Source organism: Trachemys scripta, chromosome 16 (assembly GCF_013100865.1).
Source record: "Trachemys scripta elegans isolate TJP31775 chromosome 16, CAS_Tse_1.0, whole genome shotgun sequence".
Lineage (NCBI taxonomy): Eukaryota > Metazoa > Chordata > Testudines > Emydidae > Trachemys > Trachemys scripta.
The window spans coordinates 29,674,377-29,698,486 of NC_048313.1; the positions used below are offsets into that span (position 1 = coordinate 29,674,377).

The 24,110-nt window shown below is 54.6% G+C and overlaps 2 protein-coding genes across 2 annotated transcripts in view; both read left to right on the forward strand.

Moving 5' to 3' along the window:
• Positions 1 to 3,051: 3,051 nt before the first annotated feature.
• Positions 3,052 to 7,246, forward strand: FBL (fibrillarin). Its single transcript, XM_034793141.1, has 9 exons — positions 3,052 to 3,183; positions 3,636 to 3,710; positions 4,181 to 4,360; positions 4,720 to 4,814; positions 5,045 to 5,215; positions 5,428 to 5,560; positions 5,983 to 6,095; positions 6,685 to 6,830; positions 7,025 to 7,246. Exons 1-9 carry the CDS (start codon positions 3,174 to 3,176, stop codon positions 7,047 to 7,049), a joined length of 948 nt encoding a protein of 315 aa, XP_034649032.1. The 5' UTR covers positions 3,052 to 3,173; the 3' UTR covers positions 7,050 to 7,246.
• Positions 7,247 to 9,596: 2,350 nt separating this feature from the next.
• LOC117889098 (dual specificity tyrosine-phosphorylation-regulated kinase 1B-like) overlaps positions 9,597 to 24,110 on the forward strand; it is a 30,283-nt gene continuing 15,769 nt past the window's right edge. The window contains exon 1 of the mRNA XM_034792927.1: positions 9,597 to 9,786. The gene's annotated coding sequence lies outside the window, so the exon portion shown is untranslated. The remainder of the gene's footprint in view (positions 9,787 to 24,110) is intronic.

Here is a 24,110-nt window from a genome sequence, read left to right on the forward strand (position 1 = left end):
AGAACCTCACATCTAAGTGAGGTTCTTACCCACGAAAGCTTATGCTCCCAATACTTCTGAGGTTCTTACCCACGAAAGCTTATGCTCCCAATACTTCTGTTAGTCTTAAAGGTGCCACAGGACCCTCTGTTGCTTTTTACAGATTCAGACTAACACGACTACCCCTCTGATACTTGACTATCCTTGTAGTAGAGATTCTCAAATTTACAACATATTTCACTAACAGCCATACAGCAAAATCTTGTAACTTCATACATACTAACGATACACATATTTGGACAGAGCAGCAGGTTTCAGCAGATCAGGACCTTTCATATATCTCACACAGCTTGCTTTGTCTGAAATATGACAGCCATATATGAATGATGAATATGGAGGTTCCAGGGTGCTGCTTTGAGGTAGTGTGTCATACCCTGGGCATTAACAATGTCTGCGGCCACTAGGGGGTGACATGACCTGATACGGCGTTTTATTGACAATCAGCACATGGGGCACCAGCTGCCTTTGTGCTTTGGGGAGAGGAACTAGATCTCCAAGTGCTTTAAAAAGGAGGCCTGTATCATTATTAAGAAGGGGTGGCCACACTTACTGCCCCTCCGAACTGCACAGGAATGAGAGCCGGGGCATGCCTTCTGGGGTAATGGGGCTTCAGCCCTGCAGTGGGCTGGTAGGACTGGGAATGTTTGCCTTGCGGGGAGAGAGGTCTCGGGGCTTCAGCCCTGTGGGGCATGCCTGCTGGAGCTCGAGGTTTCTGCCCTGCAGTGGGAAGGGGGGTCTCGGGGCACCAGCCCCACGGGAGGTGCCTGCCAGGGTTCGGGGCTCTAGCCCTGCTCCTGCTGAAGCCCTGAGCCCGGCAGATGCACCTTGCAGGACTGAAGCCGCAAGACTCCCCTCCTCACTGGCCAGAAGGCCTGAGCTCAGTCCCCAAGTCTGGTAGGAGGAGAATGGGGGGCATAGGCACCAACTTTTCCTGGCGCCGGTGGGAGCTCAATCCCCCTGTCCCTGGCCCCACCCTGACTCCACCCCTGCCCCTGTTTTCTATTTTACGTAAAACAGTGTATTTGTCTTGAAGTGCTTGGGAAAGCTCAGCTCAGGTTACAAAGGTTGGTGCATTGTCCATCCCGCCCCCATTCCAACCCCTTCCCCAAAGTCTCCGGCCCAACTCTGCCCTCTCCCTGCCCCTATTGGACCCCTTCCCCAAATCTCTGCCCCGGCCCCGCCTCTTCCTCCAGCCCGCCGTGTTCCCCCTCCCCCTCTCCCAGCTGGGAGCTAAGGGGAGGAGGCAGAGGCGGAGCAGAGCTGGTGCGGGGTGCTGTGGGTGGGTGCAGGGCACCCACCAATTTTTCCCCGTGGGTGCTCCAGCCCCAGAGCCTATGAATGGGGGGGGGAGGGGAGCATGGGGGAGCATTTTTAAAATGTTTGTTGATTTAAATTTTCACAGTTGGAAATTATGCGGGGGTGGGAAAATGTCAGACAGTAATTATTTAATGACAATAGACATTGAGATTCAAACAGTTAAAGATTTATAAAAATTGTCAACATCACATACACAAAGCAAACAGCTTTAAATCAAACTCTAATACGGTCTCAAGCAGCGTTTATCTTACATTGCCTCTCTATACATTTTCAATTATTATTGATGGAAATATTTTTCTGTTTGTTTCTGAAATTGATGTTTACAGACATTCACTGATAAAAATCTACTTCCAATCTCTATGCAATACTTTAATATAAAAGTTGAAATGAAATGAGTGTAAGCATTGTGACACTATCGAAACAATAATATTTCAAAGGTCCCAAATTGATTTTTTTTTTTAATTTTCCTTTCATGGGAAATTTTTGTTTCACTAGAAATTTTGTATTTTAGGGGGAATATTTTTCATGGGAAATTTTGGAAGTTTTTTGCAGGAAATTTGGGAAAAAATTGATTTTTTCCATGAGAAGTTTCAGATTTTTTTTAAGCAGAAAATTGTGATTTAAAAAGAAATCATGGGAATTTTTTATTAATTTTTTTTTTGTGGGGGAAATTTCAGACTTTTGGTTTTGCTGGAAATTTTGGGGGGATATTTTTCCAGGGAAAATTTCAGAATTCTTTTTACAGGAAATTTTTAATTAAAAAAAATTATGAAAAATTTCAGAATTTTTGTTTAGTGGGTAAATTTTAATTTTGGGGGGCAATTTGTTTTTCTTTGGGCAATTTTGGAGTTTTTATTTCACAGGAGATTGATTTTTTTCAAAAATTAATTTTCCATGAGAAAATTTGGAATATTTCATAGGAAATTTTGATTTTCTTTTACTTTTGTGGGAAATTTATTGCATTAAAATGTTTGGAATATTTGTTTGGCAGAAATTAAAAAAAATTCCATGGGACATGTCAGATTTTTTTCATGGGAAATATTGAATTTTGGGGGGGAACTGTTTCCAGCATGAAATTTCAAAATTTTTGTTTCATAGGAAATTTGACTTTCCTGTGGGCCAAAATCCCGCGGTTTATAGATTAGTTAGACCATAAGAGCTGCGAGACTGGGTTCAACCAAGGGTCCATCTAGCCCGATATCCTGTCTCCGACAGAGGCCCAGCCATACCACAGCTTCAGGAGCAGAGCACAGCACAGGGCAATTTTGGAGTGATCCACCCCTCCTTCCCTCCCTCTTCCTGGCAGTCAGAGGTTTAGGGTTGGCTGGAGCACAGGGTTGCATCCCTGGCCATCTCAGCTAATAGCCAAAGAACTTATCCAGGCCTTTTTTGAGCTCAGCTACACGTGCTACAATTACAGTGGCAAGGAGTTCCACAGGTTAACAGATTCATGCACTCCACTATTATCCCGCAGGGTGCCCCAGCTTGCTCGGTGTTTGGCCTCCCTGGGCTGCACTCCAGTCCTCATTACCCTGACAGCCACCTGGCCTCATCAGCCCTGACGGGGAGGAGGGGCGGTGTCCGTCCCCCGCAACTCCTGCCCTGAAGCAGGACACGGCGATTGCTACACGCATCCGTGTCGGGGTAGCTGTGCGCATGCGCCGGCGGCGGAAACTACATTTCCCGTGGTGCCTCCTGCAGGCGGGGTGAGCGGAGCTGTTGTGCGCATGCGCAGCGAGGGCTCTTCCGGAGCAGGGCTACGCGTGCGCGGGTGGCTCTGTTTGCAGTGTGGCGGCTCGCGGCGCTAGTGGAGCAGCATGAGGCCGGGTGAGCGCAGGCGGCCCACGTGGGCGGGAGGGGGCGCCCGTGGCCCGGGGTGTGTGTCTCCGTGTCCCCGCAGAGGGGGCCGGTCGGGGGGGGGGGGGTGGGGGGGAGGGGGGGGGGGGGGGAGTGGGGGGGGTACCGTGGGGAGCGTGTCTCCGAGGGGTGGGGCGCGGACGGAGGGTGCTGGAGAGATGCCGGGGGGCAGGGCGGATGTGGAATATCAGGTGGGTGGATGTGGGGTGGGAGCCCCATGTCCCTGGGAAGGGCTGGGGAGGGGGGCCAGGGGGGGATACTGCGGGGCGGGGGGCGTATCCCTGGGAAGAGCGGTGATGGTTGGGGAGCGGTGTTGGACTGCAGGCCGATCTCTGTCTCTCCCCTGGTTTTGGAGGTGTGGGTGTTGGGGTGCTGGGGGGGAGTGTTGGGGTGCCGTCTCTAACTCTCTGTCCTGGTTGCAGGTTTCAGCCCCCGCGGGGGGCGTGGTGGATTCGGGGACCGTGGAGGAGGCCGAGGGGGCTTCCGGGGAGGCCGAGGTATGTGCCCTGTGTGCCCTAGTGGCATCACTAAGTCTGGGGGAACTTCACGGTCAGGGAGGAGTGCCTGACCGGGGAACCAGTCCTTTTCCCTGGCTGTTTCTAGCGCCCTCTTCCCCCCACCCCCCTCCCAGCCTGGCTGTGCAGCACCCACTGTTGCAGTTGTGTCTGCAGGGTCTCCCCGTCCAGTGACTGCTGGGAGAACTGTGCCCGGCTTCACACAGTGGCCATTGTCCATGCAGTCAATGTCCACCCTGAGCAAGAGTGTATCCTGCCCCAGCTCTGTCGGGGTGCCCTGGCCAAACTCCTGCCTGAGACATTTCCCCCTGTGTGATCTCAGAGGGACATTGGTCCCCTTCACATCCTGTCCCAAAGAGTCCAGCTGCTGTGCCCCTCCCCTTTCCACACAAGGCGGGGGCGCTGGTACAGGGGGACATGCGTGTTACTCCCATCTCGTCTCTCCCTTGTAGGTGGCGGGTTTAGATCTCCAGGTGGAAGTGATGGAGGCTTCAGAGGAAGAGGAGGCGGCAGCGGTGGTTTCCGAGGAAGAGGCGGGCCAGGCCGGGGCGGCCGTGGAGGCGGAGGTCGGGGTGGCCGAGGAGGGTTTAGAGGAGGCAAGAAGGTGACTGTGGAACCCCATAGGCATGAAGGTAACCAGCCAGGCCATGGGTGCTGGAGCGGCATGAGATGCTCTAGTTCTTCCTCCCGGAGCAGTGGGGGCCGTGTGGCCAAGGTGGTCTGTCCAAATGGGAGCAGGGTGGTGCTGGGGTTCATGGCCAGATGTTCATGGCCGTGCTTTATCGGGGCACTGGGGCTGAGCACGGTGCAGTGTTTCTGATGCTGCTCTTGGGAGGTTGCACGGCTGAGCCATGGCTTCGTTGCCCAGCTGAGATCCCCTCATGATTCTCAGGAGTGTTCGACTACTTCCCGTAGCTGGGCGTGTTCCCCCAGCTCGGAGAGGGGGCTCCTCCTGCTCTGATGGCTTCCCATCTCTTTCCCTCCACCCCAGGCGTCTTCATCTGCAGAGGGAAGGAGGATGCGCTGGTGACAAAGAATCTGGTGCCTGGCGAGTCTGTGTATGGGGAGAAGAGGATCTCAGTGGAGGTAGGCGGCCTTGCTAGGTGGTGGTTGAGGGGAGGTTCAGGGGAGCACTGCCCGTGCCAGGACTCGGGGGTGGGATGGTGCCAGCCTGCCTGGGCAGCTCCAGTGTTACCGGAGCTGGTGCTGTCACAGCAGGGAGGGCGTTGAGGGGTGGGGGAGGATGATGCCGCTATTGAGCATGCATACAGCCAGCTGGAAGCCCCCCATCTCTGACCCCACTGCTCTCGCCACAGGACAGCGAGCTGAAGGTGGAGTACCGCGCCTGGAACCCCTTCCGCTCCAAGCTGGCGGCCGCCATCCTGGGCGGCATTGATCAAATCCACATCAAGCCGGGAGCCAAGGTCCTGTACCTGGGAGCTGCCTCCGGGACCACGGTCTCGCACGTTTCTGATATTGTGGGGCCGGTAAGGAGCCTTTCCCTCCAGAGCCACTGCTGGGCCTGGGTCTGTAACGGGGTGGGAGGCGGGGAGGAGGTGATCTAGAGGGCCTGACTCAGCTGTGTTGAAAGAGGACAGTGCCTGGTTGCCTTGCAGTGTCGGGGTGGGGTGGCAGGGAGAAGAGAGGCTGCTCTGCTCTTGCGGGGAGATGGCTGACCTCGGCTCTCTGCCGCACCCAGGAAGGTCTGGTCTACGCTGTGGAGTTCTCCCATCGCTCAGGCCGCGACCTCATCAACGTGGCGAAGAAACGCACCAACATCATCCCCGTCATTGAGGACGCGCGGCACCCGCACAAGTACCGCATGCTGATCGGTGAGTGCTGTGGGGGGACAGGCTACAGAGCGAGGATCCCCCGCCATGCCCAGGATCCAGTAACTCCCCACCTCCGCTGATAGAAATGGCTTTCTCAGCGGGGGGGAGGCCACAGAGTGAGGTCCCTCCCATCATGCCCAGGGTCTTGTAACCCCCACAGAACGGTTTCCCTAGCTGTGGGGGGAGCTACCAAGAGAGGTTCTCCGCCATGCACAGAGCCTGAGCTGCTGCTCCCCACTTGCACCAGGGGACATTGGGGTTCCCTCTCCCCAGCTGCTGTCTTGGGTGTCTTCCGAGCAGCAGGCTGGAGGCCCCCTGCGCTCGGGCTGGATTGCGGGGTGTTGAGGGGATGGGCCTGGCGCTGCCCCCTGGCTGCGGGGATGGCGGAGGCAGGCATCTAAACCACCCTCTTCTTTCTGCAGGGATGGTGGACGTGATCTTTGCTGATGTGGCCCAGCCTGACCAGTCGCGCATTGTGGCCCTAAACGCTCACAACTTCCTGAAGAACGGAGGGCACTTCGTCATCTCCATCAAGGTAACGGCAGCAGGGCCTGGCTTCTGCCCCTCCCAGTGCCCCAGGGGTGGGACCCGTGGGCTGTCTAATGTTTGGGCTCAGTGGGGAGCCTCCTGGTCACTTGTTCCTGGTTATTCCAGTAGTCCCCAGGGATCAGGGGGGTTTAGTGCGCAAGGTGCTGCACAAGGATAGAGTAACTCCCCTGCGCTGCAGTCCTGTGCATTGGGATCTATTTTTGGGGTCCTGTGGGCCATCTCCTCTGGCCCATGCTGGATCCCCTGGGCTGCAGTCCCTGTACATTGTGGTGTCTTTTGGGGAGGAGGTGGGGAGAGGGGGGCGTAGGTTGTCTCCTGGCCCAAGCTGGATCCCCTGGGCTTGCAGGCACCATGTGCAGACGTTGTCTCTTGTGGAGGTCTGCTGGATCTCCTGGGCCAGAGCTGGTCCCTCCAAGCCCTCAACTGGAGGACCCTGTGTGGTCCCTGAAGGAGGGGGCTCAGCTGTGGGGCAGGTCCAGGGCTGGCAGGGAAGCAGCACTGGGAGGGGATACCCAGTGACAGGATCGCTCGTAGAGCGGGGGAAAGCTGCTTAGCTGCTCATGGCTTCCTTCCAGGCCAACTGCATCGATTCCACAGCGGCGCCTGAGGCCGTCTTCGCCTCCGAGGTGAAGAAGATGCAGCAGGAGAACATGAAACCCCAGGAGCAGCTGACGCTGGAGCCCTACGAGCGAGACCATGCTGTGGTGGTGGGGATTTACAGGTACGGCTGCACCGATGTGAGAGGTGGGGTTGGGGAGGAGACAATGGCTGGGTTTGCCCAGCAGAGGGATTGGGGGTGTCCATGTACCCCCAATGGGAACGTGCATGCAGGTGCGGTGGGGAAACGCTTGCCCTGTGGGGCTGGGAGACCGCTCTGTTCGGAGCATGGATCTAGCCCTTGTCTTTCTATTCCAGACCTGCCCCCAAACAGAAGAAGTAGCATCTCCTTGGAGCTCCTTGTTACTGGGCCACCAGGCCGGATTCTATCGTCTGCTGGCATTGGGCCTGGGAGTGCTCCCTGGGTGTGGGGTCATCTTGCTGCCCACCCTCCCTCTCCCACGGGACTCATTTCTATTCTGCTTTGTGGATTTTTTTTTTTCTCCAGATGTATTTTTATTAAAATATGGGAAAATGGTAGCAGCAGGTTTGTGTGTGCTGGGCAGGCAGTTCACACGCATGAGTAGTGACCCTATCTTCAGTGGCTTCCACTTGGGCCATTTGCCCTGCTCCCCTCCAACCCTGAGGGTGACTGTCGGCCTGGGGAAGCTCAGTGCCTGCTGGGAACGGGTGTGGGTTTGGCCTGGTGGGGGAGGTGACTGCCCCCAGCCCTGGGGGAAGCTAGGGGGGCCTGTTCCTTGATCTCTCCAAAGGGGGCAGGGGGATTGGCAGGGTACCTGGAGAGGGTAGGGTTGCCAACCCTCCTGGTTTCACCGGGAGTCTCTTGGAATTGGGCTTGATCTCCTGGAGGCTACTGAAGCCCATCTGGGAGATTTTAGGCTGCTAAAAGTCTGGCTGCCTAGCTGGGCAAAGGCAGGCTCCCTGGCTCTATCCTGCTCCCGGAAGTGGCGGTATGTCCCTGCAGGCCCTAGGCCAGTGGTTTTTAAACTGCGGGTCTGGGTCGCGGTGGCTTTGGTCAGCATTGCCAACCGGGCTGTTAAAAGTCCCGTTGGTGGTGCTGCCTGGCTAAGGCAGGCTAGTCCCTCCCTGTTCTGACATCGCACTGCGCCCTGGAAGTGGCCAGCAGCAGGTCTGGCTGCTGGGGGGGTGCGGCACCGGTGGAGGTGGTGCCTGCAGGCGAGAACCACGTGGAACCGCTTGGGCACCTCTGCCTAGGAGCCGGGCCTGCTGCTGGCTGCTTCTGGGGTGCAGCACGATCCACAGTGCCAGGACAGGCAGGAAGTCTGCCTTAGCAACCCGCTTCACTGCTGACTGGGAGCTGTCCGAGGTAAGCCCATGCCGCAGTCCTGAGCCCCCTCTAAATCTGGAGCCCCTTCCTGCACTCGAAACCCCTCATCCCTGGTTCCACCCCCAGCTCGGAGGCTTGACACCCCTCCCATACCCCAACCCTCTGCCCCAGCCCTGAGCCCTTCCCAAACCCCTTATCTGTTGGGTCGTAGGCATCAACAAATTTCTTCAACAGGGTTGCTAGAGAAAAAGTTTGAAAACCACTGCCCTAGGTGCAGGGGTGGCCAGGGGCTCTCTGCACGCTGCCCCTGCCCCAAGTGCCAACTCAGCAGCTCCCATGGGCTGGGAACGGGGCACTGTGGCCTGTGGGGGCGGTGTCTGCCGGCAGGGGAAGCACGGAGAGCCTCCTCGCTGCCCATGAGTCTAGGAGCCCATGCTGGACGTGGCGCTTGTGGGAGCCACCTGTGGTAAGCACCTCCGGGCTGGAGCCTGCACCCTAAACCCCCTCCCGTGCTCTTGCCCCAGTCTGCTCCTGCACCCCAACTCCCTCCCCCAGGCTCAGCCTAGAGCCCCCTCCCACCCTTTGAATCTCTCGGCCCCAGCCCAGAGCCTGCACCCCATCCCAGCCTGGTGAAAGAGAGGGTGGGGAAGAGTGAGTGACGCAGGGAACGGGGTGGGAGTGAGTGGGGTATGGGTGTTTGGGTTTGTGAGGCTGGAGAGTTGGCAACTCTAGGAGGGGTTATAGTGGGGAGCGCTGGGACTGCTGGGGGGTGAGGGAGGAGGATTTGCCCTGGGGGAGGGGCTGGCACTGGGCGATCCCCAAGGGGGGGGGACAGGTAGGGGGTGGGGTTAATGGGAGGTAGGGTGACCAGATGTCCTGATTTTATAGGGACAGTCCTGACTTTGGGGGCTTTTTCTTATATAGGCACCTATTACCCCCCACCCTGTCCCGATTTTTTACACTTGCTGTCTGGTCACCCTAATGGGAGGAATGCTGCAGGGGCCAGGGCCAGCCACGTGGGGGTGGGGAGAGGTCATTAAGGGGCGGGGCCTATGGGCATTCTGTTCGGAATGGGCGGGATCATAGTGAGGAGGAAACGCCCTGGCCCCAGCCCCCTCCGAAGGGTGAGGGTACCCTTCAGAGAAGGGGTGGGGCTGCTCGTCGAATCCCCTGATTGGCTGGGGATGCGCATGCGCAGTTCGCGCCTCCCCGCCGGCGCCTGTGGCTTGCGTGCGGAAGAAGAAAAGGTCACGTGCCGGCGCGTGCTCTGTGCGGGAATGGGGGGAAGCGCCTGCGCACCGCCAGGAGAGGTCACGTGGTACTTCAGCACCAATGAGGCAATAGCGTCGGCGATAATTTATGACACCATCAAACGGCTCCTCAGTCACTTGTCAGGGCTCTTCCGCATGCGCATTTCGTCCCGTTGATTTTGGTCACGCGCTCGTTCCGTAACACGCATGCGTAGATTCATTCTGGTCAGTCTCATCACGTGGGCTGCCGGCCGCGCGCGTGCGCACGCCTTCTGGTTGGCCCGGATCACGTGGGCGGCCGGCGTGGCGCACGCGCAGTGCCCTGGCGGCGGCGGCGGTTTGTTGTGGTCGCCATTTTTTGTTGCATTACTGGGAAATCCCGGGGCGCGCGCAGGAGCCGCCCGACTGGACCGGGACCCGCCGCCGGGGGGCGCCGCCCGCAGCGGGACGGGACTGGGACCCGCCTCCGCCCGCGCCGGGCCGGGCCCGCCAGAGACCCCCCGCCAGGGCCGCTGCCGCAGGTGAGACCGGCCGCGACCCCCCCGCCCGGGACCGGTCCCGCCCCTGGGACCCGCCCCAGTCCCGTATCCTCGGCCCCGCCCCCCCCGCCCGGGACCCGCCCCATCCCCGCTCCCCGCCCCCGGGACCTGCACCGGCCCCGGGACCCGACCTCGCCCGGGACTGGCCCCTCCCACTGCCTCCGGGACTCGGCTCGGCCCCTCCCACGTCCTCCTGGGATCTGAACCGGCCTCGGTTCCTTCGCCGCCCCCGCCGCCGAGATCCGACCTGGCCCCTCGCCGCCCGGGCCCAGCTTCCTTCCCTCTTCCCTCCCATCCCCGTGCCCGGCCTGTGCCCCCGTGCGGGGCATCCCCAACTTCCTTCCTTCTCAGCCCGGGATCCTCCCCTCCCCTCCCCTCCCCTCCCTCCCTCTTCTCACTAGGGCAGGTGCCTCCAGGAACCCCAACGGGAAACTGCCCCCCTGCCCGTATTCATTTTGACCCCCCACTCCCCCCAGGACGACTTTTTCTCTGTGTGTCCCCACCCTGAATCCCCCTCTCCTGTCAGGGCTGCTGCCACAGGTGAGACGGGCCTGGCACCAGCCCCTGGCTGGAGACCAGCTGCCCAGAACGCCATAGCTCTATCCCCTCCCTCTTTTGCCTAGGCCCTGACCCTCTGCCCCCCGGTACCCCTGCCTGGCCCAGTATCGATTCCTTCCCCTGGCCCCACCAGAAACCCTAGTTATCTGCCAGGGTCATTGCCATGGGTGGGCCCACCTCCACCCCTAATTCCCCACCTGTCCTGGTCCCCTCCCCTGCCAGGGACGCTGCCGCAGGTGAGACCAGCCAGGGTCCCTGCTCCCTGCTTGGAGCCTCATCTGTCTGGAACCACTCTGCTGTACCAAGTATAGATTTCCCTCCCTCCCCCCCCCCCCCCAACTCCTGGGAACTGACTCCTTACCCTGTCCCGCTGTATGTACCCTGGATGCTGCCCTGAAATTATCCTGCTGTACCGGGTCTTGTTCTTCCTACCTGGGAGCTGACCCTCCAGGATCTAACCTGCCTCAGAAATCGATCTACTCTTGCCCTGCTCTACCTGTCTTGGAACCCACCATAAAGAAAGTGAGCCCTTGCATCTTGCCCCAGAGCCCCTGGCCCACTGTATTTGTACCTGGCCCTGGATTCCATCACTCAGAAAGCGATCTCTGTTGCCCCATTGCACCTGTCCTGGAACTCACTGCCCAGGAAGTAACTTCCCCTTTCTCCATAGCCCTCTGCCTGCTGTAGCTGCTCTTGAATCGGCCACTTGGCAACCCCCCATGACCTCTGGGAACACCCTGTACTTCACCCACGAATTTCAGCCCCATCTCCTCTCACAAAGCATTGTTTTTACTGAATGTCACCTGAAAAATTCCCCACGGGAACCCCACCCCCAGACACCTGCCTGAAACTGTCTTGCCCACACCCGGGACCCACCTGGACTTTCTACCCATTGCATTTTCTCACCCCCCCCCCCAATATCTCCCTGCACATGCCCCATGAGAACCCTGATCTCACATGGGTATCCCTGATGTTTGGACCCTGGGAACCCTGTTACATTTGTCACCCCGCAAAAGCACATGGAAACTCCTTTCTCTTTTGGTACTGTCTGGAAACTGCCCCCTCCTTCCTCCCCCTCACATCTGTTACCACTTGAAAACTCTCTCCTGATGCTGTTTGCAGACCCTCAATTTTTCCCCCTTAGGTACCATGTTTCCCTCCCCTACTGCTTGGGTGGCACTTTTGATCTTCCATGGTACCTCCTAGAAAACTGCTCTTATATGCTGCTTAGGGCCCTGTCCCAATCCATGCTCACCCCCCGAACTATGCAGCCCATTCCTGTTCCACTCCAAGGAACCTGGCTCCCTCCTGGGAACCTGGAATCCCTCTCACCCCATTTCCCAATCTAATTCTGACAGCCCTTTCCTGCCCTGGTCCTACACCATCCCAGGTATCGCCCCCTAGCCCTACCTGATCCACTTTCACTCTCTCCCCAAGCTTTGAGAGGTGATGGGGTGATCTTGGTCTGGGTGGAGTTTTTGCTAGTAGGGGTGTGTATGTGTCTGGGGTGAGGCCTGCACTCTACGGGGTATCTGCACCGGGGGAAGGGAAGTTGTTTTCGCTTGGTGCTTTGTGGGGAATATCTGCATTGGAGTGATGCAGATCTGGGATGGGGTGAATCCAAGTTTGAACAGGGACTGTGTGGTATGGATCTAGGATGAGGGGGTCTGGGCAGGGCCGGAGCAGGTCTGGGATGGAGGGCATCTGGTTTGGACAGGCCGGTGTGGTGGGGGGATCTGTACGGAGGGGTGCAACTGCAGCACTTTAAGTGTAGGCCTGCCCTCGGTTCCCCTTACTGAGGGCAAGTCTACACTACAAAATTAAGTTGACCTAAGTTACGTCCACATACAGCCACTGCAGTAATTGAATCGGTTTTACATGTCCACACTATGCTTCTTGTGTTGGCTGTGTGTTCCCTCACCAGGAGCACTTGCATCAATTTAACTGCCAGTGTGTGGCATTGCAGGATGGTTTCTGAAAGGCAGCAACAGTCAATATAAGCAACGCCACATGTACCTAACTTCATCAACCTAAGCGCTACTCCTCTTGCGGAGGTGGAGTTAAGTCGGTGTAGTGGGCGAGTGACATTGGTGGGAGCTACATTTTAGTGTAGACACTTAACAGAGTTAGTTCGACGTAAGCTGCCTTCTGTCAACCTAACTAGTGTAGACCAGGCTTGAGTGTCTGTGCAGTCACCCACCAGTCAGTTGTCCATAGAGTCTCCCAGTAGAAATGAGTGGTGAAGACCCATTTCCCAGAGTCAAACAGAAATATGGTTCTGGGGGTGATGGGCCTCATTCTGGCTGCACAGATGCTGGAAGAGGCCGCGGCTGTTGGTGCTTTTTGCAGGGCACGTTTACATGCACATATGAGTGCAGTCATTCCGGTTTGTTTCCTAGCAGAGTTTGGAGAGTGTTGCTCCCAGGGGAGTGGGGAGAGCAAAAGACTGTGTCTGGTTCAGTTCTGATCTGGCTGGGCTCCTTGACTCTGGGGTGCTGCCTGTGGGAGGGCAGCCGTGTGGGTTTGGAGTTCTGGCACTGCTGGAGAGCCTACGTCTCGCGGCTGGTGTCTGGTCTCAGGGCGTCTCCCTTCCTCAGGGTTTGCTGGACTTGCCATTGCTCTGGTGGACTGATCAGGTTGTAATTACTCCAGAACTTATGGCCTTGACGTTAGGGTGACCAGACAGCAAGTGTGAAAAATCGGGACGGGGGTGGGGTGGTAATAGGAGCCTATATAAGAAAAAGGCCCAAAAATCGGGACTGTCCCTATAAAATCGGGACATCTGGTCACCCTACTTGACGTAAGCTTGAGTGTTAATTTTCTCCCCTCCCTATGGGCCAGCCCCATGTGAGTTTCTGTCTCCCACCTGCCCCACTCCGTGTGCCTGCCACCTGCCATTTCCTCTCCTCCCCCTCCTACCCAATGCGTCTGTCCCCATCCCTCCTACCGGTTCCCCCAATGGGCCTGCCTCTATCTCCTGGCCGTCTCCCTTTCCCTGTTTCCCCAGTAGTAGAAGGAAGGGACTCCTGGAACAACAGTAGCTATCTGTTTGTTCGTGTTAAGTCTTAGTTGGAAGGGGATCTTTCTGTCTCAGTGTGGGAAGTGGCAGTCAGGGGCTCTCCCAGTTTAATGACTCTGGAGTTCCTAGAGTCTCTTGCTCTGAGAGGGCAGCCATCCCAGTTCTTAGAGCACTAGCCAAGAACTTGGGAGACCCAGGTTCAGTTCCCTGCTCCACCACAGTCTCCCTGCGTGGCCTTGACCAAGTCATTTAGCTGCTTTGTGCCTCAGTTTCCTCATCTGTATCAGGTGGATAATGGCACTCAGATCCTGTTGTGGTGCGAGCCATGTAAGTACATAAGATAGAGAGAGGAGTGGAGCCTGTCCCTGAGAGTGCCAGAGCTGTTAGCTGGGCCAGGAGGAGGTGATGGTGGGTGTCTGAACCCATCCCAGGTGGCAGATGCATGCTGGGGCCACCCAAAGCATTTTAACTCTGCCCACATAGGTTGCCCTGGGAGAGCCATGTCTGTCCGTCACAAAGCGGGTAATACTTCCTAATGAAACGGCCAGTGTGATGGACAGGTGCTCAAGAACTGATTGGAAGCTGTTTGGGGCAGGGACTGTCCATTCAATCTGTGTCTGTACAGCACCTAGCACAAGGAAGATCTGGTTCATGACTGGGGCACTTAGGCCCTACCATAATAAACTTAGACCCTACCGTAATACACCTAACAAAACAGTAACGTACAGTTCCTGGCCCAGTGGTGTCCTGGTCTATTAGTAGGGCTCTTAGGTGTATTTCAGTACCATCTAATAAATAATGTGCTTCACCCAGCACAGTGAGGTCCATGACCGGGGGCTCCCAAGCACTGCCGTAATACACCTAATAAATACTAATGTACAGTGTCTAGCGCAGGGGGAGCCTTGTCTATGCTGGGAGTTCCTAGGCACTACCCTAATACACCTAATAATAAGGTACAGCACCTAGCACAGTGGGAGTCTTGTCCATGCTGGGGGTTCGTAGGCATAGGCACTACCATAATACACCTAATAAATAATAATATACCGCGCCTAGCACAATGGGGCCTGGACTGTGACTTGGCCTTCTAGGGCTACCACAGTAATAAGTGCCGTGCTGAACCCTGACAGGATCCTGCCTCCTAACCCCTAGGAAGGGCGGTTTATGTCCCAGAGCAGCAGCTTTTATATCCCTTATTTTTAAAAAATCCCATGTAATATAATTCTGATGTTTTCATTATTCAGCCCCATTACTAATGCCTTTCTCAGTCCTGGCCCCTCTCTTGCGGCTGTGAGTTCCGCAGGTGAACAGGGTTGTGTCTTTAAAAACAACTTTTCCTTTAATCGGGTTGCTGTATCTTTTGCCTCCCCAGCAGTAATATGAAGAATCCACACAGGCCCGGCTGGGTCCCAAATAACCCTGCTTATTAAACACGCGCGTTTGCAAAGCCTACCTAGCATAAGTACTGCTGCTCTGACTGGCTTCTGGCCTGCAACATGGTGAGCGCTGCTAGAGAGCTCACAAACTGCTTAAAGGGTCACTGCATGGTTTTAGAGCAGTTCCCTTTTAACCAGATTGGCTGTCTGTGTTGTGAGAAAGGTGATGGGGGGCGCACCCACACTTTATACTGCTCCGGTGCGTGTCTCTAATCTTCTTTCATAAATCTTTGCTCCTGGACACACCTGTCTTTCTAGTTTTATACTGCAGCCCATCATCATGGTATGCACCTTCCGCAAAATTAATAGCAATAGCATGTCCTTTTCTCATGGCCCCAACCCTCTGAGCAGATGCTTCGGAGGAGTCAGCCACACTGACCCCTGGAGCTGTTCCCTCAACAGTTTCTTTTGATTTATGAGGAAGGGTAAAAGTTTCTGGTGGTGCTCAGTTTCAGATGGGGGCAGAGTTAAGGTGTCCTGCCTGCCCCGTCAGTGTGTGTGTAGGCTGCCACCCTGGGGGGTAGAACTGGGGACCTCCAGAACTAGAAGCATGAGCAGCTACAACAGAGCTAGAACCAGGGCTCCTTAGGCTGTCACAGACTTGGATCCCCTGTGGATTGAGTGCAGAGAGGGAGCTGTAACACCCACTCACCAGTGGGCATTTCTGAATCTTCCAGCAGCTTGGGGCTTTCTCTAAAGTGCAGCGTTGACTGGGAACTTGTAGGCTTCCTGTTGTGTGAGTTAGATATGCCCTGGCACTGAGACTTTGCAGCCATGGTGGCGGGAGAGGGGGCTGACAGTGCCAGAGACTCTTGCTTCATGATCCTTTTGCCTGGGAAGAGACCAGGGTCTAGAAGTGCCCGAGGAGCTGGGACAGCACAATAACCATATCCTGTTAAGTGAGCGAGTGGCTGAGTTCTGCACTCCCGAGTGCCCTGCAGCTCCGGGCGCTCAGACCTGGAGGTGGCAAGCGCCTGGGGTGCCATAGCAAGGCGCTGCTCTGGTTGTGAACATCGGGGAATGTCTGGGGATCCCCGGAATGGATCATGTGGTGGTGGGCGCTGGATTGCACCCCCCCACACCCCGGGGTGACATGTGAGTGATGGGGGCACCTGAGGGAAGTTGAGCAGTGCCCACCCCACGCTCCAGGGCTGCCCTGTGTGAACTGCTTCATGGTGGCATGTGGGAGGGAGCGGCGGTGCTGTCATCCTGTGCCTCGCCCCCACTGCTCGTCCCTGCTTGTGCCTGGGTGGCGCTGCGCTCCCGGAGGAGCGGGCACTGCCTTGATCCCTCTGTGGCGCAGTGCCAGCGGCCTGGGCCCCGCTGTCTCCGGGGCAGCCGGCTGAGCGGGGAGTGGATTATTTATAGCCCTGTGTTCCTGGAAGGAGATCTGGCTCTTCCCAGGCGGGTATTTTTGGAGCCTCTCTGTCCTGCTCCTGTTTCACGCTTTGTTTGGGCATAATCGTCCCCGCTGCATCCCAGAGAGCCTAGCAACACGGGCTGCTTCCTCATTGGCTCCCGGGGATTCCAACTGGCCAATGGGGAGCCTGTTGCCATGGCAGAGGACTGTTGCACGGAGGCGACTCAGAGGCAGGCGTTCCCTAGATCTGCTGTCAGGGCATCCGGGTTGCAGCCGCCCGGTCCCAGCGAGTGGCAGGTGTCCCTCAAGCTGGCGCTGCAGGGGCCCAGAGCGGGGATCTGCTCTTCGGGCAGCGGGGCTTGATCATGCTCCCAAGTGCCCATCCTGCCCTGGCAATGGCCAGGTTTTACTTCGCAGCATCTAGCCTAGAAGCAAAGTGTAGACATGGCCCTTTGCCAGGAGATCCAGGTGCTGTGCCTTGCCAGGGTGGGTTGAAGCGCCTTGCAAGAGACAGACACCATAAAACCGTCCTTTTCCCCTCCTGTCCTGGGCTACAGCTCATCAGGGGATTGCAAATGGTGACAATTGCATTTCCACCTTTCCAGTGAACCCCCCACCTTGTGTCATTTCCCCCTCGTTGCTGCACAGGGGGCATTCAAACTCATGAAATCCCCTGTGTGGGAGGGGCTTTTTATATCCTGTGGGGCTGGGATTTGTCCTGTTATAATTATCCCCCAGTTTTCAGGTACTTCCTAATCCAGGAAAATGTCACTGATTCCTGCAGATTCTAAGCTTTCAGGAAAATAGTGTCTATCCCTTGTGGTTGGGAAGTTAAACCTTCCAGTGGTGAAGCTGAAAATGCAGTGCTGTCTTCCTGCATCTGCAGGCAGGCAGCCTGCTCGGGTGCCTCTGCCGCTGCTTATAGCTCTGCCAGGCTGCCACAGAACCAAAGGAACCAGACTCTGGTCAGAATCACCCAGATGGTTGAGCAGCTGTGAAACTGACAAGATTTGGGTCAGTTTCATTCTGCCTCTGTTGGCAAAGGTCTGAGCAGCAGCAGAGGCAGGCTGCTCCCATCCTGCAGCCAGCGATTATGGTGATGGTGGTGATGGGAGCTAATGTAACTACTATCTAGAGGCTCGCATGAATACTCAGACTGTAACCTTGTATGCAGCACCTAGCGCGGTGGAGGCCTGGTCTGTGACTAAGGCAGTACAAATAATTGAGTCTTTAAATCGTGATTTGAGGACTTCAGTAACTCATCCAGAGGTTATGAGTCTATTACAGGAGTGGATGGGTGAGATTCTGCAACCTGCAATGTGCAGGAGGTCAGATTAGATGATGGTGATAGTCCCTTAAATAAGGCCTTGAGTCTCTGAGATACTCTGTTACACCCATCAGCAGCCTGGGAGTGTTGTTTGGACTCCTCTCTTCTCCCTGTGTATCATTTTTCGCCATGGCTCTGGGACCCTCCTGCTGCAGCCCGAGCCCAGAAATCTACAAAGCAGTGAAACAGCCCCGCAGCCCGAGCCCCGCGAGCCTGAGTAGCTGTGGGTTTTTCTTTGCTGTGTAGACGTAGCCTTAGCCTCTCTGTCCTTCAGTTTCCCCCAGTGTACAAAGGGGGTGATCGTGCTGTTCTACCACATGTATGTTGTGAGATAAATACATTAAAGATTGTGAGGTGCACAGATACAGCGGTAATGGGAGGGGATATAAGCATCTAAGATACTTCCCTCCTTGTGCCTCAGTTTTCGTCTCTGTGAAAAGGGGATAACGATCCTGGTTTGTGAAGTGCTTTGAGGTCTGTGGATGGAAAGAGCTAGCTATGAGACCTGTGTGTTCTATCTAGATAGAAAGGGATTAGTCGTCATTGTGACTAACAAGACTAGCCAGGGCAGTTATAATCAATACTGTGACCCCCTAAAACAATCCAAGAGTTCTGGAAGAGGGATATAATCCTCTAACTGAGGAGGTAGCTTCCGGAGTCATGTTATCCCATTCCTGCCAGCAGTGGGGTGTTTCATGCCATTTTCTCTGAAGCATCTGGTGCGGATCACTTTCTGGAGACAGGATACCAGGTTAGATAGGCCCCCTGGGGTCTGAGAAGATACCGAACTTGACAGGTCCCCTGGGTCTGATCCAGGCTGGTGGCTCCTGTGGTTTGATCTTTAATCAAACTCCCTTGCAGAGTTTTGATGTTGTTTGTAAAACACCCTCTTTGCATTCAGATAAATAAGCATTGAAAAATGACTCAATTAGAGGTGCAAACCTCGTCCTGTGACTGCTGCCTTATGAGCAGCACATGCTTCTCCACCCGTCAGAGAATAGCTGTGTCTTGTAACCCCAGTACAGAAGAGTCACTACTGTGGATGGGTAGTAGAAAATAACTGTCTGTCAGCCTGTGCTGACTTTAAACGTTAAAGCTGTTGGACCCACAAATCAAGCCAGGTTTGGGCGGGTCTGTCTCCAGTTTCCTTGAGTGCTCAGTATGATACAGCCATGGTTTTACTGGCTGAACTGCGTGTAACTCCCCCACACTGAGGCTGTAATTTTCACCCATGGCTTGATGTTTAGATCTTGCTGAGGTCCACAATGTAAGCCAAGTTTGACAGGATTCTTGGAGTTACTTGTGGCTGCACATATCTCCCTCAAGGCTGGGATTTACAAAGGAGGGTGTGCTTGGTCTAGGCACAGTTTTTGTACCAATTGAACTATTTTGTGTGTGTGTGTGTGTGTGTGTGTTATTTGCTACCAGTCATTAGATGAGTACGGCCCCTAGCATGGATGCGGATATGTTGGTATATGTCTTATAGTGGTGTAGGTATTTCCCCTTTCCCTGTTTTGATGACAAATTGGAGAATTGGTCTGAAATCAACAAGATGATATTCAATAAAGACAAGTGCAACATATGCCACTTAGGAATTAAAAATCAAATACACAGCTTCAAAATGGGGAATAATTTGGGAGGCAGTACTACTGCAGAAAAGGATCTGGGGGTTATAGTGAATCACAGATTGAATATAAGTCAACAATTTGTTGCAGGTGTGAAAAAAGGCTACTTTTGTTCTGGGGTATATTGCCAAGTGTCATATGTGAGACGTGGAAGGTAATTGTCCTACTGTACTTGGCACTGAAGAGGCCTCAGGTGGAATACTGTGCCAATTCTGGGTGCCATGCGGTAAGACAGATGTGGACAAATGGGAAAGAGTCCACAGGAGAGCAACAAAAATGATCAGTTTAGAAAACCTGACCTCTGAGGAATGGTTAAAATAACTGGGCATGTTTAGTCTTGAGAAGACAAGACTGAGTGGGGACCTGATAACAGTCTTCAAACATGTGAAGGGCTGTTATAAAGAGGATGGGGGTCAATTGTTCTCGGTGTCCACTGAAGGCAGGGCAAGCAGTAATGGGCTTTATCTGCAGCAAGGGAGATTTAGGTTAGGTATTAGGGAAAACTTTCTAACTCTCAGGGGAGTTAAGCTCTGGAAGCTGCTTCCAGGGGAGGTTGTGGAAGCCCAGTCATTGGAGGTTTTTAAGAACAGGTTGGACTAACCCCTGTCAGGGATGGGCTAGATTTATTTGGTTCTGCCACGATGCAGGGGGTTGGACTTTATGACCTCTCGAGGTCCCTTCCAGTCCCACATTTCTGTGATTCCATAAATAGTTATAGTGATACAAGGCACCTTTGTACACCAGTAAAATTGCATCCACACGACTATTATTATTTATTACTTGTATTGTCTGAGTGCCTAGGAGCCAGGACCCCATTGCGCTAGGCGCTGGACAAACACCGGACAGAAAGATAGTCCTTGCACCAGGGAGCTGACAGTCTAAATACAGGGAGATCGTACTGCGTTAGCTAGAGCAGCGTAGTTAAAATGGTGCAACTTTTTGTGTGTAGACAAGGTGTGAGGGTGTTGGAGGCGCTATTCACATTGCTATTCAAAAACTTCACCCAAATACAGCTGGCTGCTAGGAAGCTATTTTGTGCTTGCCCCAGACAGCGGAGCGCACCAGCCTGTGAGGAAGGATGGGCCAGTGGTTAGGGCTCTCGCCTAGAACTTGGGAGAATGGGGCTACATTCCCTGCTTCTGCCACTGACTTCCTGGGGGCAAGTCACGTAGCCTGTCTGTAAAATGAGGAAACACTGCCCTTCTTCCCGAGCTGCGAGGATGAATCCTGTGGAAATGGTTAGGTGCTCAGGTAATGCGGTAGCAGGGGTGGATAGCACAATAGAGAGAGTCGTCTGGTCTTACTTGCCTTCTGCGTTGCATTGATTGGGTGTTCAGTTTTATAAAACCTGGGAACTTCCCCCCGAGAGAGCTGGGTGAAGCGAATCTTACGCTTGTACAATATAGTTATCGAGTCAGGCAGATTAAAGTTTGTTCCTTTTGCTTTTAACTCAGCTCCGCTACCTTCCTGTCAGTTTGAATTACCTAATCCCTGTGTTCTAGCATTCCTTTTATGCCACAAGTTTAGATACACGTGTAGGGTTGTCTATGTCTGTATCTGACAAAGTACCAATCTCATTTTCCTTAAGCAAGGTCTTGCAGATGTGCTTTAATAACAAGGTCAGCATGGATTTTTCCAGTATACTTAGACTGCAGCTCTCCGCTATGCTGTCTTAGCTCGCCTTGGTGTTGCACATAGTGTTGGGTGATGCTGTGAATTATTTAGCAGACTAGATGCCTTGCTTTGCTGGCTTGGGAAAGAGGCACTTTTCACTTTGGTTAACTTGCGAAGTCGGACTTGGAGATCGGTTAAAGCCAGGGCTATCTGAATTGGGTGGAGGCCGTTTGAGAAGAGGTTTCAGAAGGCAAATCAGATTCACGCGTCACTAAATCAGCACCGCTCACGTGAGCTCTTAGAACAGCTGCACGCTCTGGGTACGCTCCCGGGAAGCTCTGGCTGAGTTAAGATGCTATTTCATCTTCCCCTCATCCCAAACCTGACTCTCAAGCTTGTAACGCCATGCCCACGGGCAGGGCGTTGGCAACGGGACTGCACCTAGGACCACTGGATCTCAAAGCACTCTCTATTGGCTGAGCTAACAGACCCAACTCTGTTAGCTCAAGGCCGCTAGCAAGCTCATCCCCCTCTAGATGTGGCCCAGTCACCACTAGAGAGGGACAGTGCCACAGGGACTGGGGGAGGCTGTACGCCTTGGTGGATAGAGTCCTTGACTGGGAGACTTGGGTACTATTCCCCACTCTGCTGCTGGGTGGCCTTGGGCAAGTTGCATCTCTGTGCCTCAGTTTTCCCATCCGTGGGGATAGTTTATAGATCCCAGAGCCTGTCGTGAAGCCACTACCGAGCACATGTACGGGGTGACCAGCTTTAGTGCAGGGTGCTCCACTGGCGAAGGAGAAGGTTGATTGTGTGTCTAGCCTGTGTTCGCTGGCCGAGAGACCTCTGTGGACTAGAGTCAGTCCCTGGTCTCATGGGCTGATGTTTCCCAGTCTTAATCTCTCTGGAGAATAAAATTCTACAGCAGATGATAATCCCTAGTTTTTACAGAGCAGTTCCCTTACCTCACTTGACTGATTCCCTGCCATAGAATCATAGAAATATGGGACTGGAAGGGACCTTGAGAGGTCATCAAATCCAGTCCCCTGTGCTGTGTCAGGACCAAGTAAACTCATTCCTGATGGGGTTTGTCCAACCTGTCCTTTAAAACCTCCAGGGATGGGGATCCTGCAGCCTCCCTTGGAAACCTGTTCCAGAGCTTAACTCCCCTGAGAGTTAGAAAGTGTTTCCTAATATCTAACCTCAGTCTCCCTTGCTGCAGATTAAGCCCATTCCTGCTTGTCCTACCTTCAGTGGACATGGAGAACAATCCATCTCGGTCCTCTTTAGAACCGTCCTTAACGGGTTTGAAGACTGTTCCCAGGGCCCCCCTCGGTTGTCGTTTCTCAAGGCTAAACATGGCCAGTTTTTGAACCTTTCCCCATAGGTCGGGTTTTCTAAACCTTAGATCATTTTTGTTGCTCTCCTCTGGACACTCTCCAATTGGTCTCATCTTTCCTAAAGCCTGGTGCCCAGAACTGGACCCAGTACTCCAGGTGAGGCCTCACCAGTGGTGAGCAGACTGGGACAGTTACCTCCAGTCTTAGAACAGCAGGGGCCTCAGCCATTAGCGTACCTCAGTCTCTCCTGTTTTCTGCCAGTGTGGTACACGCAAGTTGAGTCTCTGGAGGGCTGTAAGACTTTGGTCTAATTCTGGCTGTTGCCTTAGTGCAGGGGTGGCTGGGTGGAGGCCGGTGCTCTGTTCTATGTCTGAGATCAGACTGGATGGTCTGATCGTCCCTTCTGGCCTTGTAAAGCACTTTACAAAGGCGGGTCAGCGTCATTCTTAGAACTGGTCAGGAATTTTTTGAACAAATGTTTTGCTGCTCAAAAATGCCGATCCGTGGAAACCGAAACTTTTCACAGGGAAGGGGCAGTTTAGATGAATTTCCCGTTCCAAAAACTCTCAACATTTTCCTGGGATGGGAAAACACTTTCCCATCCAGTTCAAATCATCATTCCCCACTTTAAGATGGGGAAACTGAGACACACATAGCGGGGGAAGTGACTTACTCAAGGTCTCCCAGCTGCAGAGTGGGGAATAAGAATCCAGGTCTCCCATTCCAGTGCTCTCTCCACTAGGTGTCACTGCCTCCCCACTCACTGTGGAACTGTCGCCCTCTAGAGGAGACTGGGACACATGTGGTAGTGCTACTGTCTGTGAACTAACAGCAGGCCCATGCGTTTAGATGAAGAGGTCCCAAGTTCGATCCCTGTTGCTGATGCCCCACTAGGGGCTTGACCTTACAAGCTGGAGAGTCTAAACCAGGTTTGGAATGAGGATCAAATTGCTTCCCAGTTACTGCAAACCCATTTTCATCACCCGTTGTTGGGTCAGGCCCAGGCGCCTGAAGCAGACGGAGGTAGGGAGTGTCGGCTTTGTGTAGGGACAGCTTGTGCTGAGCAGAGAGTCCTGTGTGCTGTTGGTGTGGAGTTGTGTAGGATGCTGGGTCCCACCCTTCAGCGCCACATGGTTTATTCTTTATTACTGATATTACCGTAATGTTGTGGATCCTGAGTCACTGCCCAGGGCCCTGCTGTGTGAAGCACTGTATGTTGTTATTTATTAGGTGGATTATGGTAGTGTCTGGGAGCCCCTTTCATAGATCAGGACCCCATTGCGTAGGGCGCGGCACATTAGTATTTATTGTGTATATTACAGTAGCACCTAGGAGCCACAACTCACATATTGTCTGCTTTACCATGGTGCCTAGGACCCCTTTGCGTTCAGTGTTGTTATTTACTGTTTGTGTTATCATGACCCCCAGGACCCCTTTGCGCTAGGTGCTGTACAGAACAAGATGCTCCCCATCCAGGTTGCTGGCAGCCAGCACTGCATATGCTTCCCCATGCTCTGAGTTCCACTCTTAAGCTACTTTGCGCCAGCCAGGGTGACGCTCCCCCTGCTTTTAGAGACCTGGGGCTGGCACTTCCCAGCAGTGCATCCTGGAGTTTTCCGGTCGCACCCGAAGCAGCCCTGCCAGTGGGGCCCATGCGTGGCGGAGGCCAGGACTCAGGGCTGGCCTGGCGTCCGTGCCCCAGAGCCAGGCGTCTTGTGTGCTCGTTGTGGATGTGTCTCTGCTGTAGACTCCAGTTCCTTGGGTTGCTGTGGGTTAGTCTGATCAGGTCCCTCCGCTGTCTCCCAGCGGGAGTGGCTGGGCATCGTTCCCTGGGGCAAATGGGCCTGCGGCTGGGTTCTTAGGCTGTTCCCAGGAAGCTGCTCTAGTCCAACGGCACCAGCCATAAACGCAGCGAGAGCCGAGCTCGGATGACTTAGTGCGAGGTGGCCACTGCTGGGGCCCAGACAAAAGGGTTTGATGGGGCTGTCACCCCCTTCAGGCGAGGCATTGTCTGCAGCAGCCTCACTCAG

What these genes read in the sequence shown, in the direction of transcription:
- FBL (XM_034793141.1), top strand. An exon ending in AGAAGAGGATCTCAGTGGAG is followed by an intron (nt 4,815 to 5,044) that starts GTAGGCGGCCTT and finishes CTCTCGCCACAG; the next exon opens with GACAGCGAGCTGAAGGTGGA. An exon ending in GTGGTGGTGGGGATTTACAG is followed by an intron (nt 6,831 to 7,024) that starts GTACGGCTGCAC and finishes TTTCTATTCCAG; the next exon opens with ACCTGCCCCCAAACAGAAGA.